This window comes from Diorhabda sublineata, chromosome 2 (assembly GCF_026230105.1).
Source record: "Diorhabda sublineata isolate icDioSubl1.1 chromosome 2, icDioSubl1.1, whole genome shotgun sequence".
Classification (NCBI taxonomy): Eukaryota; Metazoa; Arthropoda; class Insecta; order Coleoptera; family Chrysomelidae; genus Diorhabda; species Diorhabda sublineata.
Window position 1 is genome coordinate 33,187,210 of NC_079475.1, and position 22,835 is coordinate 33,210,044.

Sequence of the window (22,835 nt, forward strand, 5' to 3'; positions counted from 1 at the left end):
TTTTCAAATACAAAAGAAAGCTTCAAAGCACGAGTCAGACGTTATTGTTGCGTTGTGTCTTACAGTAAGACCTCACCTAGACCCTACAATAACATTGTACTATATATTTTATTGTACAATAAGATTAAAAGGCGGTTAGAATCCAAACGATCAATTAAATTGCACAATAAACGAACTGCTTCGCGATATTTTCGTGTTTAGTCGAAGAATAGTGTTGATCCCGTGTGCACTGTGCGTAAAGCTGCTGCTTATTGCGTGTGGCTAAACGTAAGTAAACGAACACGTCGGTGGTCGAAAGATTGATACAAAAAAAAGCCAGAAATACACTTGCGAAAATCTTTAAAAGATTTGATAATATCTAAAGAGCAGACTTCAAAAATTTTTTACGACTGAACTTGGAACAGTTTCAAAATCTACTAGAATTGGTAGCAATTGATTGAGATAAACTCTCTTTTGTTAACTATTTCATTCTCTTTTTCCACCATTATGCACGCGCGTGTGTACTCCTCCTCAAGACGAAAAATAGACTAAAAAGATTGCGCAATACTGACCTACACAATGCAATGGAAAAATATGGTGCAATAAAAATAAAACTCACTCAAACATTGTTCAATCATTGTGCATTGTGCAACATTAACCCTAAACGGTCAATCATATTGCACAATTCGTAATATTGCGCGATAAAATTGATTGTCTAGGAGCCGCCTAACAGCAAAAAATGCTACTTGGATTTATCTTTCCAAATCATAATACCTTTTGTATTAAGAAAACTATAATTAACAATATTATGTAGGAGAAACTCGCTTTAGCTTTTTTGAATCTTCTGGTATCTATAATTTTTTCTTGGAATTCTTCAAATTACGGTGAGTTGGTGGAGTAGGAGGGAACGCATTCGGAGGGGGAAGTCTGCAAGTTTGTCCCCCCTCTAGTCAGTTGCCATCGTCCTCTGGTCGAGAGAGCAACGGGCATTCACCGTTGAGAGTTACTTTTCTAAAAATCGCTCAATTGTTGCCACACAACATGCCTTCCGTACTCGTTTTGAAATGTCTCCTTACAAACTTGATCCTGGCCATAAGTGGCGCTAAACCCAGACCTGGACATCAAAGGACCACCAGAACTCCGAAAAAATTTGTCGAAAGAGTGAGGCAGGCAATTCTACGTTCTCCTCGGAGGTCCACTCGCAAACATGCAGCTGCTCTGGGAATTTCCGACACCACTGTTCGGCGAATTCTCCATGAAGACCTTCATTTTCATCCCTATAAATTGGCTGTTGTGCAAGAATTGACTAAGCGCGATTTTGTAGTCCATCAAAACGTATGCGAAGTGCTGCTTGACAACCTGCCTCAAGATGCGGTCATTTTTTTCAGTGACGAGGCTCACTTTCACATATCGGGCTGCGTCAACAAACAAAACATGCGTTATTGGAGTGGTGAAAACCCGTGTGAACTTCACCAGAAGCCACTTAATTGCGAACGAGTTACTGTCTGGTGTGCGATATCGGTAATGGGAATAATTGATCCTTATTTTTTTTTAAGCAAACGAACGTGCAGTTACCGTGAATGCAGCTCGTTATAGTAGTAACATGATCGAGGAATTTTTTCTTCCAAGCCTCGAACAAATGAACGATAAGGCCTCATCTCTCTATTGTGTAATTGTGAGCTTTGGTGTAGTGGTGGTGTAAACAGTGTATTCAGGATGAGAGGTGACAACAGTAGACACCTGACGGGGATAACTGCTCGATTGATAGTTAATCAGTTATCGACCTGCTACCAAATTAAATTGAAAAAAACACGATGAAAGGAAATTGAAATTTTAAGCTTTGAATAAGAATGTTTCATAATAAAAATCGAGCTGGAAATATAGGAGTTGATCGTAGGAGGGTAAATTTAGGGTTGCGTGTATTTTCAAATTCTGTATCATGAAAAAATTTTATCTTAAAAAGAAAAATTAAGAGATGGACCATCCTTAACATTTAGGGGTATGAAAATTAGCTTTGGCCGATTCTTAGACCTACTAAATATGCACATCAACTTTTATAAAAATCCCTCAAGCCGTTTCGGAGGAGTATGGTAACTAACATTGTGACACGAAAATTTTATTCACAAGATGAATAGTAGCAAAACTCAATGGAACCTTTTAACTTGCAAATACTTGAAACCTTCTTTTATAACCTAATCATAGAGTAATAACAAAGATAGTGAAAGTTATTTCATCGAACAAGAAATTTATTCACAAGGATTTCTTTCAATTAAAAAGAACCTCATGAGCACTAACGGAGCATTAAATAAAATTTAATGAATTATAACTACAAACAGGGAAGTAAATGTCTATGGCCACTATAAACAATTTAATTAATTAAATTTATTACAAGTCAAAAATATAAAGCACAAGTGAACAAATTTTTGTGGTATTGAGCATCAACAAGTTATTACTGATAAATTATTTGTGAGTGATTAATATTCCCAGAAAGAAATTTATACATTCATAATGAGTAGTCATATGCTTTTTAGGCATGTCTTACATGCTTGATTACATTCACGAGTCCACTGTCTAGAATTAAAAAATGTTTAACATTGTTTCCATTGTTCAATTTTATGTTTAACCAACACCCCTTTTGGGCGATTCGAAAAGTTGATTAAGTCATAATGTAAGGCAGTGGCAACGTGGCTTCAAAAACGGAAATACGCAAAATTTCTATTTTCGAACTATGCACTGTAAAATATATTACAGTTAGTGTTTTATGGAATTATACTTATAGTAAACTTAAGGAGGACTTTGTCCTTGGAGTGCCATTTTTCCGGTGTTTACATTTTATTTATTTATTTTTTTTTAAGAACGAGTAAAGCTTTTTGAGTGCGTTTTTTTCTCGGTTTTACTCATGATATACAGAACGTTAAAAAAAATTATTTTGAAAAATATGGCGGTCCTTAAATCGAGGGAGGTAAGCGGCTGACATCACTGCCCCCTCTCTGTTGATCTAAAACACAAATTACGTATACATTATCAATCTGTGACCCTTTGGTCATGAAATGACGGATGGGTTTTTCGTTTAGTTTAAATTTCGGACAATGGCGGCAATTTAAAAAAAAATCGAGCTTTCGTGTTTTTTTTGTCGCATAAAAAAATAAATAACAAATGAAAAAACATATTTTCTGAGTATGCTTTCCAGATTTCAAGTCAAGAAGGTGATTACAGTGGTCAGAAGAATGTCATCCATTTTTAAAAACGTTTTCAAGAAAAACGCGTTTATAGTTTTATAATGTATCTACGAAAATTTGTTTATAATTACTGCTAATCGGCAATGGCTGGTCCATAGAGACGTCTTCTCTTTCTAGCTGCTCATATTGAGCCACTAACGTCTCCCGCTACTCAATCCGGGCCTTTTTGCTATGTAAGTTACTTGCCCCTCCGCACGCTCGATCCTCGTTTAGTCCCATGAATGGATCCAGCTCTCGGTGTATGTGCTAATCATTGCTAATTTCGTGGCAATATTGACCTGCGCTGGAATGTTTGGGCGCAAATATCCAAATCATATTATTAAGTGACTCATTACTGTTTTGAGTATAAGCACCCAAACATCTTTCAAGAAAATCGTTCGACGACAAATCCTTGTAAATTAGCTCGATAGCCTTCAGTACAGTGTCACTAAGAGGAGCCTTGGGCGTATAAGACAAATAAAGACAAAGTATTCGACGCTTGAGCTTTACGCCACGTATACCAGCTGTTTTCTCCTAGTGTACACTTCTCATGCTTGTATTTTTTATCCGTGGAGCTCCTGTGGTAATAAGTGGCCCATATCGCGTCGTTCATGTGAATTCCGGCAGATAGCAAGGTCGTAGTATTTCGTGAGCTGTCCTATCGTTTTACCTATGAGCTCTCCTGCACTTTTTCCCTCGAGAACCTTGGTTTCTTTTATCATATTTTTTGATCTCGTTCCCATTATTTTGTAACGTCATCATTGAGATTGACTTTAAAGCCTTTTAAAGTTTTACTGTCTCCATACCCGACGTATTTGACTCCGTTTAGTTCTACTGATCGGAAAAAAATTTCGGTGATTACGTCGATTTCCATCTTTCCTGCGGAACCGACGTGATTTGCGTTACAAGTTTCCACGAAGGAGAAAATCACCTTAAAAAAAGCAAAAATGAGAGTTTATAGGTATGTGTAAGGTTAAAAGTTATCCCAAAAGGCGACAATAATCAATAATAAGAGCTTGTCAGTTGTAGAAAACGAACCCTTAATAAATTAATTGCAGATTTTCTCGCTTGTCAGAAAATTCAGACCACACGAGTGGTTACAAATGATTTTAATGCTTTTTGCAGAGGGAATCACTGCGAAAAGCTTTATTAAGACTAAAGAAGTGCAAACAACCTGTATACGGAAAGAACCAAAACCAGTATAAAGATGTTGAAAATGCGAGTAGAAAAGAACAAAAAGCGGTTCAAAAGAATGTAAGCACTTATCTAAAAAACGTATAGACAGGAACTAAAAAATGTGGCTAAAAAATATAGATTGAAGAAAATTATTACAAAAATAAAAAACTTCTACCAAGAAATTAAAATATATTAGCAAAACAAAACCGGAATGTCAGAGTAAAAACAAAAGAGGAGGAACTTATAGGAATCATAAGCATAAAGATATAGACAAACTACTCTGTTTTACAAGCTACTGATCAGGATATACAGGAAGAAAGAGTTCCTGAAATTGAGTGTCCGGTGCCTACTAATAAATCATACTAATAATATCATATTTTAATACAACAAACATGAAAACAAAGGATAGTAAGTGTGGTCTGACTAGATATGTATAATAAAAGTGGAGAGATAAAATAAAATGGTTACTAATTTTGCAACAAGTTGATTATGAAAACAAAGGTAATAAAAACTTCAGAAGACGATCCGAGCTAGAATATGAAGAAAACCCGGCAGAGGAGAACTGTAACGACATAATCAATAAATTAAAGTACAACAAATCAGGAGGTTCAGGCGGAATAATCAATGAGCCAACAAATTATGAGGCAGGCTGCTTCTTTAGCTGTTCAAACGTCTTTTGTTAAATAAGCCACTGAATCTTCGAAGTGTGATAGAAGAAATGGTGAAATATTTGATTAAAATAGAGATAAAAAGGTAACAACAATCTTTTTCTACTCTGGGAGTCTTCTATCGGAATCGATTTCTTTTGTTTGATAAGTAAGGAACCAGCATAACAGATACTTGTCTAATGTCTTTTTATTTGTACACGTTTAGCCAAGGTTACTGAATACAATTTACAAAATCATCATATAGTTACCATAATTTTTGTTTACTGTTGTTTTACATTAATTTCAAATTTATAATTAATAATTAATATTTGCTCAAAATTCTTTATATGAATATGAATCTAAGAAGCGGAACAAAACATTTTAAATCCATTCGATAAAATTAATTACAAGTACGGATGTACAAACAACAATTAAAAACATCCAAATCCGATACAATTAGCAATGGAAATTCCATGGTCCCAATTAAAAATCTTGAGGATACATATAATTACCATAAGTAGTAACTTTTCGCTATTATCTTAATATTTGCATCCTGGATTATCATTAATTAGTTATAAAATTTTGTGTTATTGATGTAAAGTTGCATAATTTTATTATAACCAAGTTCATTAGAAGCTCATTAAGTCAAATTATTCGAAACTCTAAAAAAATCAACTAATAATAAAAATAATCACTCACTTCTTTATAAAATACAGACAAACGTACAAAATTAGGTTAGAGTCTACAAAACAGCAGTGGAATGTTTACTCCGAAATCACAAATTCGTAACGACCTAGTTAGAACATAAAATTCGATCATTCTTTAATGAATTAATTACCCGGGCGATTTAACGGAAGTGTGCCTTTCTGATAAAAAGTAGCATTACTGTGAGTTTTTGTTCTTTTATCAACAATTTCAATCACTTAGTATAACGAGTTCCACTTTTTTCAAACTATCCAAAAATGATCTTTCGGAAGTTGCGCATTATAAGTGTCATGATGAAACAAAACTTTTTCAGTAATAAATGCAGTTGTTTCATCTCATGATCGGAATCAAAACGTGTCACAAACTCAGCATAATTGTTGTCAATTATTGGTCTTCCTTTTCATAAATAATCAATGAATATGGAATGGAGCAAACAAAACGGTTCTTTTCATGTGGACAAATTCACTTGTATTAAGTTTGAAAGTATCCAAACATTTGTTTGAATTTTTAAAATGATGAGCATTTGATTAGCATTGAGAATCCATTTCTCAATCAACAATCAACTTGCAAATTAAATATCTCACATTTTTCCATTCAACGGTCGCTAAGGACAACGGCACTAGTATTTTTAACTATTACTGAAGTAGTTCCAGTAAACGACGGTTCAGCATGGTACGTGCCCATTTAGACACTTCTAGAAGTAGATAACCACTTACAAATAATTTGATGGGACGGAGCACTTTCAGAATAATATTTACATAACTTTTTCTCGATTTCTTTTGGCTTAAAAAATGTTTGATTTACACTCGAAATAATTTTCTCGCCATATTTAACCAACAACGAAAAAAATTTTTAAAAACAAATATCGAAACTTAATTAACTCTTATTTATTTAAAACATAACGTAAAATTGAAAGATAATTACCGAGTGGTAATAATTGTTAGCTTCCGAAAAACAATTTTTTGTATTTATATTTTGCTTTGCCTACATAAACATGAATTTTTTGTTAACACACCATAAAATTCTTATCATAATCTACATGTTATATATGAACAATTAGTAGGCAAGACTTTCTACTTTTTATTTGTCACTAGTATTTTCTGATATCCATTTAAAAAATTGGTGTCTTTGTTAGCGTTTGAGTCTTCTAATTTTATCGTTAACAGATTTTGCTTTGGCGTTTTCGTAATTTAGTGGGAAATTTCAAATTCATATTTTTAATTTTTGTCTTCGACACATAAAAATTTTTGATACTTATTGGTTTGGCGGAAAAGTAATTTCGCTTTTGTAGTATGAAATAAATCTTTCTTTCAGCTTCATTATTCCGCTCTCATAAAATTTCTGGTTCTTATCAGGAAAAAACTGAACCAGGTGCGATTGAAGGTCATCGACATTTGTGAAAGTTTGACCATTCTGCAAACTTCAAAATAAATGGTAATCAGATGGTGCCAGATCAGAGCTGTATGGGGATATGGCATCACTTTCCAACTAAGCTCCAATAGTTTCCTATGATTTTCTAAAAATGTGTGAGGCCTTGCCTTATCATGGTGGAACACTAAACCTTTTCGATTTGACTATTCTGGCGTTTTTCTTTGATTGTTTTATCCAGTTTCATTATTTGTTGACAGTGAACATCAGAATTTTAGTTTGGTTCCTTGGAAGCAGCTTAAAAAACACAACATTTTTGTAATCTCACAAAAATGACAGCATAAGCTTTTGTTGTTTTTCAGCGTTCGATGTGGTTTGTTCTGGTTAATCGTGTGATCGTTTTAGAACTATGCTACTGTACAGAATCCATTTTCTATCCCCAGTGATGATTCTTTTTCCAAGAAAGGGTCGGTTTCATTTCGTTCAAGGTGCATATCGCAAATGTTAATTCTTTGTTGTGTTAAATGAATTTCTTTTAATTCGTGAGATACCCAAATACCAAGCTTCTTAACTAGCCTTTTCGCAACTTCTTTCAATTCCTTTTCAATTATGACTTTGAATTGGTCATCATCAACTTCAGTAGGCCGACAAGAGCGTGGCCTATCATTGAGGGGCATTTTTTATACCAGTTCTATTAAGCAATCAGCACCATAAACTTATTTCTTTGTAAGCCACAGCAGGTTTCTTTCCATTACTGAAATAAAAAAGTACCTCGTACCATCCTATCAACAAAAACAATAATAATGTCAAGATGATATTACAAGTGAAATTAAATAATTGGAAAATGAAATTAGATTGAAAAAATATTTTATTGAGCAACCAAACGGATATGACATAAAAGTATGCACAAACCTCGGGTGATATACGAACCCTTGGAATAAAGGCACTCGACTTTGGAAGACTTTTACCTTCTCAGGACATGATTATCTACTAAGTATTTATCCTTGATACATAAAATAATAAAATAAATTGAGAATCGAAAGAACTGTTATTTTGAATTAAAAGTTTTATTGCATTCGTTCCAATCTTTCCAATTGAGAAAATAAAAATCGTCCTTGACTAAAATGTTATCTAAAACACTTATGCAATGAATCAATATTATAAGAACAATAGTTTTTGCAAAAACAATGAGTAAACTTTGTTATTTTTATTACGCAATATTCAAGTTATGTCACTGCTTCACTAAAAGTAACTCATGATATTGGACGCGTACTCAATGATAAAGGTCTACTAATACTAGACCTGTGATAAACGTGCTGTTTAACTAGGAAGTAGTTACTTAACGAATAGATAGAAAAGGGTATCTTTCAATGAAAAGTCTTCCACTATAGCAGCTGGAAAACATTCTGTTCCTCAAGTTCATGACAATTGGAGTTCATTTCTATTTTCGAATAATCCCATCATTTTCCAAGACAATTTTTACAACTGCAAGATATCAATTGTAGGAACCAGGATATCAACGGTAGGTAACAAAACGTAAACTCTTCCCATTAAGCTTATAAATTTATTCACGGTAAGAATGAATTATTGTAATCGCGATATGAATCTTATTCTAAAGCAGCAAATATAGGGGGTACTGTTGATAATAGTACAGCAGATGTTTTTTATTCTTTATACCTGAATAAACAGTATATATTTATGAGGAACTCCATCTTGTAAATATCGAAGCTTTTCTTTCTCTTTCTTGTGGCTTTCTTGAACATCTTCTAGAAATTTAATGTCTTCATTTTAAGAAAACGAAAAGCAATTATAAGTAGGAAAAAGTTCAACATCACGTCCTACAGTAGGAACTTTCCTTTCCCTTCCTTGAACATCTAGAAATTTAATGTCTTTATTATAAGATGACAAAGAGCAAATATGAGCAACAAAAAGTTCAACATAATGTCCCACGACTATCTATTGCAGAAAATGTTTCGATACCGATCTACTCAAATCTTTACATACATCAGTTGATCAATTAATCCTTATTGATTTTCCAGAATTTTTTTTTCGGGAGTCAAGAATAGATATGTCCACGTTCAAACTTTTATTTCAGATATTTGTTGTAATAGTCATGTTTCCCCTATCCACAATTTTAGAAAAATTATATAATGCTAGAAGCATTTGATGTCTGTATTGTTTTATATAAAACTACTATAAGTAGATGTCTGCAAATATCCCTTTCCAATTAACTACCAGCATCATTTCCAAGATAAGAGTTTCATTTGATAAAAATATATAAGACATAAATGATTCATTCAGGTTCCATTCCCCCAGAGGGTAAAATTGGAGTGTGGGTTCAATTCTTTTCATAACTTTGCTTTTCTGTTTGTTTCCATATTTCTGAGTGAAACCTCAATTTCACAATTCGATTTTGAGTAATTTTGAAAAACGAAATAACGAAGCAGACTCAAAAATTTTATATACAATACTCACTTAGTTTGTACATTATTACATATTTATTACCTGATAATTCAGCCTTGGATAGTTATTTGATTATTTTACACAACTAGTTACTTAGTGCACATCGTAAGCCATTCCCAAAGGTGATCAAAGCAGATTATCCTACTTGTAAAAGAAATGTAGATTGCCTAGTAATATGAATTATTGATTTATAGTGTCTTGGTTATTACACTCTGAATGGAAATTAAAAAAATATACAAATTAATCACAAAGAAATTCCAAAATACTCATGTATATACAATCAAAAATGGGTTAAATTAAACTAAATCGAAATTTACCTCTTGCGTTTGATTGATTTTAGCTTAATTTATGCAATGTCATCTTGATTACTGGTTATACTGTAGACAAATATGTGTTGTCATTACAAGTTGTTACCATGCTTGTTCCTTGCAAATTCAATCGACGATTGTGGTTGTTCCATTCTTTTTTCTGCCTTATTGAATACATCTTCCTCTAGAGTAACTGTTTTATGTTTTATGCCCAAAGATATATTTGAGATTTTGGATATCATAGAAAAATGCGGCTTTCTTAGACTTATCTTATCTTAAAGATAAATTCTTAGGTTTTCGCCATCTGTGCAATATAAATACCATTGAATTTATACCTAAAAAACTAAGTAATTAATACAAAATTACGAAGAGCCAATTTTTCACAAAATAAAATACCAATGTTTTATTGGAAAATGAAAATATAAATAAGTTTATGGATCTCCTTATTCTTTCTTAGTGTGACTACAATTGTAAATTTTTTTCATGTACTGTATGAGCTATAAAATACCAATTATCAGTGTTTACACTTTTTTTTATTATTTTTGACTGACTCTACCAATCAAAGATTTGGAGAACTTGTTAATTCAGATGTTCCTGTAGGCTGCTTACCACAGTTAACTTTGAAATTTCATACTGCAACTGTCACGAAATGTAATCAGTATCTCGTCAATTGCCATGTCCTTTCCTGGTGAATAATTTTTTACAAATTTATCAAAGACTTCCCTAATAGTGGCCAGTTTGTCCCCCAGCTATTCTCGAGGGTCAGTCACACATATATCTTCAAAAGATGTATGATGTAGTTTGTTAAGTCCTAAAGTTGCTTGGCGTAATTTTTACGCCACAGCAACCAATTGAAAGTTAACTAACGTGTTGTAATATTTTTTTTATTTCCTAATTTATTTAAACTGTTTTTGAACGGTGGAATATATTTACATACCTTGTCTTTTCCTTTTATTTAAACAATATTTGAATTTCTATTTCGTTCCAGTCACTATGACTTTTAATTGTAAACTAAACTATCGCTGCTAAACAAGCTATATATATATATATATATATATATATATATATATATATATATATATATATATATCAAAAAGAAATTTATAGAATTCTAAAAAGTAAAGAAACAAATAGAAAGATCTTTCTAGAAATTAGTTTAAAGAAAATAATATAAATAACTCTTCGCTGCTTATAAAAAAATATATTAAAGACGCCGCTATGATGAAAATTTGTGTACAAACAAACATCGAACGAATTATAACCGACTTCAGTATCCATGTCGTGGACGAGTTCGTAATAGTATTGAAAAAGAAGAATGTTTAAATAATGCATATACGGTGTTATTCGCAGTCTTTTTAATACGCAGACACCAAATCAAGTGTTTTATTTTCTGGCGTCTTTAATCATTCTTATAATTACCTATTTCCTTTTAAAAATACCGGAGCACTAATATTTTTTAACAACTATTTACTTCTGTATGGTGGTCATTAGAAAAACATTCTTTACTCACAAAATAGATACACTAAGGACATTTCTACTTTTGATAGCGGTTTTTATTATTGAAATAAATTACCTGGAGGCAAATTTCATATAACCAATTATAGCTATTGATTATACAAATATGTGTTTTTTTTTTCAAAAGAATCGCATCAAATTAGCATCTCACGATTTCGGTATTCAATAACGATTAAAACTTAATCGAATCACACAAACAACTTTATGATTACCAAGACTTCCTCATCTGTATTATTAACTTGTTATTTTAACATATTATTATATAAAATTTCTTGAATCTACGCATTTGATATTGCTCACTCCTAGAAATAAATTTGTTCTGAGACAGGTTGTCCCGTAAAAAATTATAAGAAAGTACTAACCGCACAACAACTTGGGATTCGGAGAGGAAACAGAACATTTTATGTTGTTAAACTTTTTTCCTTTAAAATATAAAAATTAACTTTCACCCGTGTGCAGGAATATTGCCGCATATGATTCTTGATTCATGATTCATGATTTTCTAATCAACATCCTCATATTTTATTACTGTCATTTTAGTTTCAATACTTCTAATAAAATTTTTCTTTTTGTTTCAGATGGCGAGGAAGTGTATACAAATTAGTGTGGCGAGAACTCTTAGCATATTTGTTTTTATATTATGTGATAAATTTTATCTATAGGTTTGCTTTAACAGATTCTCAACAAAGGTGAGCATTTAATTAATATATATTGCTTATATTTCTTAGATACTACTCTATCTCATTTACGTTGTATATCAGAAATAGTGTCAAATCAATAAAAATGCGAATGTTGAATATTTTCAGTTTATACCTTCGGCAAAACGAGTTTCATAAAACAAAAGATTTCCGCACGGTTAGTAAGCATAGATATGTACATGGATGGTCCCAGAACTGCCAGGCCTGACCTAGAGGTGGCGATAGCTGCTTAAAAAATACCTCTGCATTAGAAAATACACAATCTATACAGCATATGTTTCAAGTTTGAAGACCAGCATCACAGTGGTCGACCAAATGAGGTGACGACTCCAGAAATGTTGAAGAAAATCCACAAAGCCGTACTGGATGATCGTCGAATAAGTGTTAGCGAGCTATCTATTAGCTCGCTAACTCTTATTCGACGATAGTAGGCATTTCAAAAAGTGTGGTACATCACATATTAACTGAAAATTTGGACGGGTGCCGCGTTTGCTCACAATGGAACAGAAACAACGTCGTGAAAATGTTTCCATCGAGAGTTTGACAATGTTTCACAGAAATAAAGCCGAATTTTTTCGCCATTCCATAACCATGGATGAGACGTGGCTCCATCATCTCACACCCGAAACAAAAGAATAATCAAAATGGACTGAATAGAGTGAACCGGCTCCTAACAAGGTAAAGACCGTTCCATCTGCAGGCAAGGTCATAGCGTCGGTTTTTTGGAATGCGTGTGGGATAATTTGCATTGTATATCTTGAAAAAAGAAAATCTATCAACGGCATGTATTATGCGAATTTATTGCAACATTTGTGCGAATAAATCAAGAAAAAAACGCCGCATTTGGCTAATAAGAAAGTGTTGTTTCATCAAGACAATACACCAGCTCGCACATCCGTTATTGCAACGGTCAAAATTAATGAATTAAAGTTTGAACTACTACCTCATGCATTGAAGTGAACTAGAATATTTCTTTATATACAATATTACTATATTTATTACTTTCAAATACTAACAATATACTTTGTTTAGAAAATACATCAAGCGAGATTCGTTTTAGACAATTGAATTCAATTCACCTCCCCATAATTATAATTATTTGTAATAACCCGTAAGATATTGATTCAAATTTTGAAGCTTAAAAAAACTTAAAAACTATATATTATGTCATTACTCGTTAACTTGTTTGTAGAGCAGTTAAAAAGAAATATCCGATTATGGTAGAAATAGTCAATGAAAGTTCTTAGCTTACTTGACTTTTGAGAAACTTCAAACATTCATCGTTATAGTACAATCTTTTTACACATAACCTTGAAAAATTATATACCTACATCTTCCTCATTAATCACTCTATCTACTACTGAAAACCGCATGAATCGGTTCAGTAATCTTCGAGTTTATCGCGGCGGAAGTCTTTTTTTTATAATATAGTAGTCTCATGTCAAAAACAGTCTGCTATTGTCCTAAGAGACCACTAAAACGTTAATAAAAACAATAGATATTAGGCATGGCGCAAATTGGGACACGTATAGCACGTGTAAGGCAGCGTGACATTACTCGTACATGCTATACGTGCTGGGTGATTATCCGCATATCGAGACATGCGATTTCAAATAGGAAAAGGTGGGGTTTGGATTTGATTGGCAGTTCGCGATTAGCCTGCATCAAAAAATGTCTGAAAATTTTGATAAAAAAAACAATTATTCTTATTGCACTTAAGTTCTGAATCAGAATCGGATGATGCTGAGTAAGAAGTGTTTCTTTATTCCTTGATGATGAAGAAATCATTTTCAATATCACCCCAAATCCGATTACTCAGTTTCGCCTTCACATAATTATCATTTTTTGTATCGTAAAGCTCTCTGTATTTCCTTAGCGCCTCTATTAATTTTTCTTCTGTCATTTTTTCTTAAAAAAAATTAAGGACTTGCTACTCACCCACCCGTGTGGCGCAGTAAACTGTGTCTGAACTACAGTGGGACACGTCTGTGTGCTCACGCGTGTCGTATCAGGTCGTGCTGCGTCGTCAATTTGCGTCAATGTATTTCATCTTGTAGATTGCAAAACCACATGCTGTGATGCGTCACCTCACACGTGTCCCAATTTGCGCATTACCTTAAAGCTTGATCTAGTAAAACATTAATTGTTTAATTGTGATTGATCTAAATATTGGACTAAGTTCGGGATAGATTGATAACTTAGAATTTTCTCACAATTTCCACTTTATAATCTCACGACAATAATCGATTATTTTACGGATAATCAGACAGTATATATGAAAAAGTGTCCGTAGAAATGTGTTAAATAGCGTGGCGCTGAATTAGCATCAAGGTAAATTTTAAAGGAAGCGCAAAATAGTATTTACGCCCTGAATAACTTTTCTACAAAATTTCCAATAATGAGTCAGGATATACATTTTTTTTAACTCGACATAATTCTATTTATCTATAATTGTTACATTCATACCATACCCTTTATCTATACCAACCATTCTGGAAGGCCTGTACCCTTAATAGTTATTACATTTACAATTGAGAGCCAATATATGTTTTTTAGATAGTGTTGAGAATATAAATGTTGTAATACAGCTTTGCTGCCACATTCATCCTTAATTATACCCTACATACATTAAGCTTACAATTATTGTAAATAATTTAGTATCTGAGTAACTACTAATGCAAAATCGAAAAGATACGAACATTATACTAGTCAAATTAGTACATATTTGGCAATATAGTAAGCAACGGAAAGTTCGAATGCTCATTGGAAAAGTAAGCCAATGGTTCTCTCTGATTGTTGACTACTGTGATTCGCATATTTTCATTGTGACATAAATATTTATATTGTTTTTTCGACGTCCGTTATAATATCCACGTTTTTTTTCATTCATTTGCATTCATAAAGAATGTAATCTCTGAATCGGTCAAAAAGCGTTTCATTTTTAAACGAAATTGTTAAAATGTTCTATCAAAATAGTGAGCTGTCTTTTCTCTTGTCAATTCGTTTCTCCGATAAACTGTCACACTTTTCTTTCTTGATATTCATTCAAGAAAATCCGTTATGTGTCTAATTAAAAGGAGTGTAGTATTTTTATTAATGTTGGAGGGTAATAGTGAAGAGAGTTTAAACTGCACACTAGAAGATGTTGAATCGGCAACAGCAGCGACTATGCATCTTCTCCCTGAGAAATCCAGGGTACAATATTTAAAGAAATATAATTCTTTTATGGAGGGGTGTACTAAAAAAGGCATAAAAAGCTTCACAGAAAGAATGTTACTAGTTTACTTTGAAACTAAATCCAAAATGTGGAAGAATTTGCCCATTAATAAATGTCTGTTGCAAGCTCCAGACCATCATTATCTCATGCATAATTATAAAATTTTAATGTAAGCTTAGATATTATTTGTAACATCTTTCAGGCTGCTTTAATATTCGGAATCGCAGGAGCTCTGCGGAGGAAGGTATTATATAAAATGAACGATATTAATAATAGCGGAAATGTTTTAATTATCACAGTACCTGATACAAAAACTCATGATCAACGTCGATTTACTGTTATTGGTGAAATATCGGACAATAGATTAAACTTGGTAAACATTTATAAAAAATATAAAAACCAACAACCCACAAATATCAAAACAAATCATTTCTTTTTGCAGTATAGAAATCGATTATGCAAAATCCAAGTTGTATCAATACCTTTTCAAAAATTCCCTCTCTATTAGTGGATTCCGGTGGTGATATAATTCAACTAAAGAAGCCCGGTGGGTGGAAATCCAGCACAGTTGCGATTGGATACGTAGATTACTCAATAAAAAACAAAATGGATTCCGCAGTGAAAATTTTAACGAGAACAACTAGTTCGACTTCAAGCAACATTGTAAATGTCCACGATCCTACCAACAATCCAGAAAGTACTAATTATAGATGTTTTTTCATTGAACTCGTTAAATGCTGCCAATTTAAATACCTATAGTAATGTAACTTCTTGTTCACTCCAAATTAATAATGCTCACAGTTATGCTTTTAATATTACTATAACAAAATAAAAATTAATAAAAGTTCTGTCGATTTTTTTTAAAACTACGGACGTAGAAAAATTTTTGTATGAAACTCCTGAATAAAGTAACTTGTTTTCACTCGTAGGAAATGCCGTCCTACCCGTGGAAAAAAGTATTACTTTACTCATTTATTGCACAAATAATTATTAATCAATCATTATTTTTCAAAATATTATCGTATTCCATTTTGTTGCAGAATATTTGAAAAAATTCGGCTATATTTTGGTCAACAAAGTGAAACGATACCAATGTCTTTCGTATTAGGATTTTACGTATCTTTAGTCGTAGGCAGATGGTGGGATCAATACAAATTGCTCCCATGGCCTGATACTCTTGCCTTGTTCCTGAATGCGGGCATTCCAGGTGCGGTAAGTACGTATTCTTTTTACTTAAGCACTTTTACTTTTACTCTGCTTAAGAAGCACATGTAAGGTAAATTTAAATCATCCTTGCCAGGAGTGATTTTTTGTTTCAGTATCAAAACAGACAGATTCGTTGTATTCAAATACATTTTAAATGAATGACCAATGAATTCTATTTCTTCTAAGAAATAATCACCTTCAATATGATCTACTTTATCCCCATATTTTACCCTATGCGATTCCAGTCATCGTCAATAACGGGTGAGGATTTAATTAATATAAAAACACAAAGAAAATAAGCACAAAACAATTTATTAAAATAGACGCTTAACAAAGACTTCAAACGATCCGTGAGGAAATTGCCTTTTCATATAAATGGATAAATCGAAAATAAATCGATAGAAAATAAAACCAATTGTTTGTATATTGACTAGACATCAACATCGACATGTTTCCAAATAAAATGGTGTGATCTAGAATATCGAGAATAAATTGAAACACTTGTATTCATTTATGCAGTTCACGTAATCGTGATGTACGATTTAGAAACAATAACCTTCTTAGTGTTGAGGGTATTGCACTAGTCTCTTGAAATACATAGTTAGTGACACAAAAAATATATGTCAACAAACATCTAATAGAACTTTAAATTCTATAAATTTTTAAATAGACCCATTTGATTATTCTGGAGAAGAATGTTCATTAATAAAAAGTGAAGTAAAATTGTCTAATTGAATAAACATAGCAAAAGAAGTCGGAAACTAGAAAGCTACTGGGTTGCAACAGAGCATAGCCACACTACTAATAAACACAACTAATAAACATGGAAGCATCAGTAGTAATGATAGAAACAATAGATGGCAGTTTGCTACTTAAGTTTTGAGATATGACAACACTGATGTAATTGTGTCAAATCTAAAGTTTGATATTTTTAATGGTAAACGTACTAAGACGTGTTGTCATTTCACTACTTTTCCGATTTCAATCGTGGTCGCACTTCGCTACAGGATGAATTTCGTGAAGGTCATCAAAATCCTGTTTTGTGCTAGAACACATCGATGCTGTGCCTAAACTAACATTACAAGATCGTCATGTGACATACCGTGAGATTGAGACATTCTTGGGCATTAGCTTCGCCCGCAAACATTCAATATAGCATTAACATTTGGCTATCAAAAATATTTATTCTTGTTGGATACCGCATAATTTGACAATCGCTCAAAAAGAAACTCGTGTCGATTGGTGCAAAGAAATACTGAAAAATTCAATTGCAGTGCATCAACAGATCTATGCATATGGACTCGTAACAACAATCGACTGTATGGGTCTTCTAGGACGATCTGGATTCAACACAAAAGTTGTTCACGCACAAAGCAAAAATCGAAAAAATCAGAGAAACCAATCGCAGAAGAAAAATCATTCTTCACCACTACAATTCGAGCTCTCACAGATCAGTTCAAAGAAACACGTTTATGAACAGTCAAAACATAGAATTAATGCGGTTCATCCGCCATACGGTCTTTGTTTGGCACCCAATTATTTCTTCTTATTGTAGATCAAAAGAGATCAACGTTTTTCGATACCTGAAGGAGCGGTTGATGCATGTAAAATAATCCATATCCAATTATATTTGTTTTTATTTGTCTATCTCAAAACTTAAGTTGCAACACTCGTACATACGGCTTGAAATCCCAGATAGAAAAAAAGTATCATTATATATGAGATCTGAATAGCCACCAAGAATGACCGCGGGATTATTTGAAAAATAAAAAAAACCCGCTCGCATCAAACATCTCTCCAAATTAAATATTTTATAAAAGTAAAGGGCTAAATAATTATGCTGAGAGGGTTCCCACAAAAAAATTTTTATTGATACGTAGCATTTGCAAGCACTCAAGAGCATACTTAATTAAGGCTGCCTCCGTATTATTTAATCCTATAGAAATTGTTTGGGATACATTAAAATCAAACTATGCAAATGTGATTATATCAAGTTATAACGAGATTTATTACTATCCGTAACGTTAGTAATCATTAATCTTAACGATTCCAGTTCCGAAGAGTCTTGCTTTTCAGATTAATATATCAGTAAGTTTTTCTAATAATTAGTAGAGATTTATATCATAAATTATACTGTAGAAAAGAGATTATACATTCTAATGCGTGAAAAGTAATATTTAATGAACGTTTGCGTGGTGAATTTAATGCAATCAAGTGCATAATTTATAGCTTCTTTTTTATTGCATCTAATGCGTGGAAAAAAAATGTTTGCGAGTAATTTTCTTTCCAATGGCGAAAAAAGAACATTTAAGTTGAAATTCGAGCCAGTTATCTAATACAAGTTATTTCATAGTAGGAGATCCGAAGCTAAATCGACTTTCCTTGAGCTGATAACAGAATTATATATATTTTATAATAAATATTGAAAAACAGCTGTCTTAAAAAATTATGGACAGTCTATTTTTAATTATTTTTAATTGAATTTTGCAATTTTATAGTGACTAAGTATAAAACGTATAGAATGTGCAGCAGTTATGTTACCTATTATTTACCTGGGCGAACTATTGTGTTGTAAGGTGTAAATAGGTATGTCGATGCCAGATACTTTCACGCTAGTGTCTATACCCACAGAAACTAACCTTTACCTAAAAAGAAGACTTCTCATAATCTCCCACAGAACTAGAGAGAAAAATACTCACGAAACACGTTAAGGACTAGTTAGAATGATAGGGGAAGGTGGAATGTCCTGTTTCACATCCATCCCTGAACTTAGTCGGGGAGTGGATATGGAAAATAATTTCTTAAGTTTTTCGGTGGCTTTGAATTGGAATTCTTGTAAAAATTTTAAATTCATAGGTTTCAATATTCAAATTGACGTCAATTTGAATATTGAATTTTTATTGACGTCAATTTGAATATTGAATCAGTGATAATAAGTTTGGATGATAGATCTATCCAACTATAAGTTACTCAGCTTAGAAGCTTAGCTATTCAAAAAGCAAAAACTGCAATGAAAGAAAATAATTATCCGGAAAAAATGATGAATAACATATTCAAGAAAAGGATAAACAGATACTACAATCAATTTAAAAACAAAACAGAAACGAAACATCAAAACATAAAACATTTTTCCTTACCATTGGTACCAAGACTTTCCCAACAAATATCGAGTTATTTCAATAAATATGATCTTAGTATAAGTCATAGAGAATATAATAAATTATCCAAATATTTCACTAAATTAAAATCTAAAACAGAAGAAGTAATATTATACATGAAGTGCCTTATACTAATTGTGACGCTATCTACATAGGGCAAACATCTCAGTATGTAGAAAATAGACTAAGAGGTAATTAATATGATAGAACTCTATTAACGAACCATGAGATATCAAAAAAACATAAATTCAATTATAAAGATTCAAAAATTCTTGAAACGGAATCTAATACACGAAAAAGGGAATTTTTAGAAATGGTTCACATTCATAAGAACGAACAAGCTATAAATGATAAAAAAGATCTAAATAATTTAAGTAAAATTTATAGCTCTATTTTGTAAATTTTAATAAATTTAATTGATTACCGCTATATATTTGAGATGTGGAAACCAAAGAAAAAATTAATTTTTCTTATTGGAACAAAGTTCTAAGTTGATTTTATCCTCATTTTGATATTCATGATTAAGGTGATCTATAGATCAATATAGATAAGCAAATTGTCAGTGTCAATATCATATTTTGATAAAAACTTAAAGAAAAGTCGAAACGTCAAAATTAATCTTTCTTTTAAAAACAATCAAAAAACCTAATTTTAAAACAGAAGAGACCTAAAATCAAGAACATTTAAATGCATTAATATATCAGAAGGTCTGAGAAATAAAATATATATATGTACATATATATATATATATATATATATATATATATATATATATATATATATATATATATATATAACATAAGCTCTGTTTTATTGCGAATACGTTGAAATTGACTGTAAAAAATTCAGTTTTATCAGGGGTTTGCATATTTTAAATGTTGAAATTCTAATGCATTAATACATTTATCATCTAATTTATTTAAAATGCACCGCTTAGTTTACTTTTGTATTCACTTGTCACTATCGGATGTTTAAATTCCGCTTTGTATATCAAAATCACATTCTAGATCTTTCGAATTCTTCAAATCTCTAGATTGCCGTTGACAATCAGAAAGATCTTCTAAATTATCTCTATAACCGTTACAGGAAAAATAATGTGAATAGGTCACAAAAAATATGCGCTTCCAAACTTTATCTTCGATAATAAATTAGAACAGTACTGGCTTCGCGGTCTATATCAGTATCAGTATAAGACAGTTAATAACGCCGCAATACGTATTTTTATGAAAAACTACGATGCAAAAGAAGACAGTGAACAATTATTGAAGAAGATTAAAAGTTTTGACTCCATATCATACCATTGAATATGTTCGAGGTTAAACCGTGAAAACTGCAGTTGAGAGTTAGATGGTTCTCAGCGCATTCTCAACAAAAAAACTGATTAAATTAACCCCACGTGGTTATAGAGACACGTTTCGAAAATTATAGTTGATAATAGATTCCAAAATTTGGTATATGAGACTATATATGGATTTCAAACAACTTTTCTTGATAACTTTCTTTCATATTTGTCGCACAGAAGTCACTTACACTTACTTAACTTTGTCGAGCAAGGCTAACCTCAAACTCCTCTGAAAATCCAAGACATTGTCATCTTTCTATAACCAGAGCCATTGTGAACAAAAAAACAATGGAACGACGCAGAAGACGGCAGAATCTTTTATAATTTTTTCTTTTATCAATTTTTTTTACTTTTTAAGTAAGGAAAGAACATGATCGATACTTTCTCTTTACTTGATATTTTGCTGAAATTTTTAATTGCATTCTTTAAAAAATCTCAAATGGAAAAGTGAATAACTAATACTTATATGATATACGTAATGATTTATTACAAAAACGTAATAAATAGCAACAATGTTATGTAGTAGCAATTAAATAAATTATACTCTATGTAACATATGATTTCACTATCCTTTATTAAAAAGAGCATAATAATGAAAGTACTTTTCTAATCTTGTAATAATAACTTCAGTGCACCTCAAGGTTTCATTATCAAGATCTTCCATGTGTTCGAACACTAACGTAGTTTGCGTTGAAAATGGCACTTGGTTAATAAATTATTATGTGTGCATAAACGTGGAACCAGACATGTTTGGTTGCTTATAAAGTTGGTTATGAAATGTGAAATAACAAGTATGCATTTATAATCTCACGTATTCCTGATTCTGGGATATGTAAAACGATTACTATAAGGGATAAAAATTGTCGATTTCAATTTTAAATTTTTGAGGTTTAGCCCTGCTTGACAGAATCAAGTATGCACTTCGAGAATTTTCCAAAAAACCTAGTTTTCTGTGGAGTAAAGTGAATTATTTGTAGCAAATATGAAAGACAGTTATTGAGAAAATTTGCTTAAACCCACATCTAGTCCTATATAACAAATTTTCAATATTTATTATAATAAAAAATTCCCATTCCCAAATAAAAGTAAATCTGCGGATATTTCAATACGTAGAATTGCCCAAAAATTACCTGTACTTATCCTCTAGTAATTGATCGAAGTGAGTGAGTTATTATTATGTTTTTAATAATTCACTATCATTCGGATCTGACGCTCGAAAGGGCAATAAGAGTTCTAGAAAAGACGGGGACTATCATTCGGAATGTGCTTCTCATATTTATTTTATCTTTCCTATACAAAAAATAAAAATATTATTGTTAGATATGGGAATCTAGCCTAAAGATAAACAGAACTTCAATCGCCTTACATCGTCCTTTCCTTGTAAACTATGACAATTTATTTTTATTTTTAATTGAGTTTCGATTTTTATCTATTTCTTCTTTATTTATTGAATTCGTAGCATCAGCTTCATTATAAACTTTTGTTTAAAGTTTGTTACAACGAATGCTTCTTATTGTAAGAAATATTTTGATCAAATGCCAAGCAGTATATTGTCCACTGCAGTATTTGGATACTGAATAAAGGAATAATCATTTTTATTTTAATTACTTTAGTAATTTCCATAACACTGAATCACATACATTTTTACCTCTAATCTTAAAATTGTATTTAAGAACATTTTAAGTCTCATCGAAGTGTTTGACACTTTGTTTTATCAGATTGATATTGGAAACAACTTTGTTTTTCTATGGTAGTTTTTTTTACAAATATTAGTCTTTGATTCGTGAAGTGAGCTTATATAAAAATCTATTGTGTAAAAAAACGAAAAAAGACGC

General features: G+C 31.8%; 1 protein-coding gene across 2 annotated transcripts in view; it reads left to right on the forward strand.

Moving 5' to 3' along the window:
• Positions 1-22,835, forward strand: part of LOC130453298 (bestrophin-2) — a 102,937-nt gene that overhangs the window by 44,111 nt on the left and 35,991 nt on the right. The window contains exons 2-3 of one of the 2 annotated variants that reach the window (XM_056792955.1): positions 11,958-12,068; positions 16,335-16,506. In XM_056792955.1, coding sequence (XP_056648933.1) covers positions 11,958-12,068; positions 16,335-16,506 — 283 coding nt within the window. Of the gene's footprint in view, positions 1-11,957; positions 12,069-16,334; positions 16,511-22,835 lie in introns of those variants that run through there. The other variant, XM_056792956.1, reaches the window with a different exon arrangement.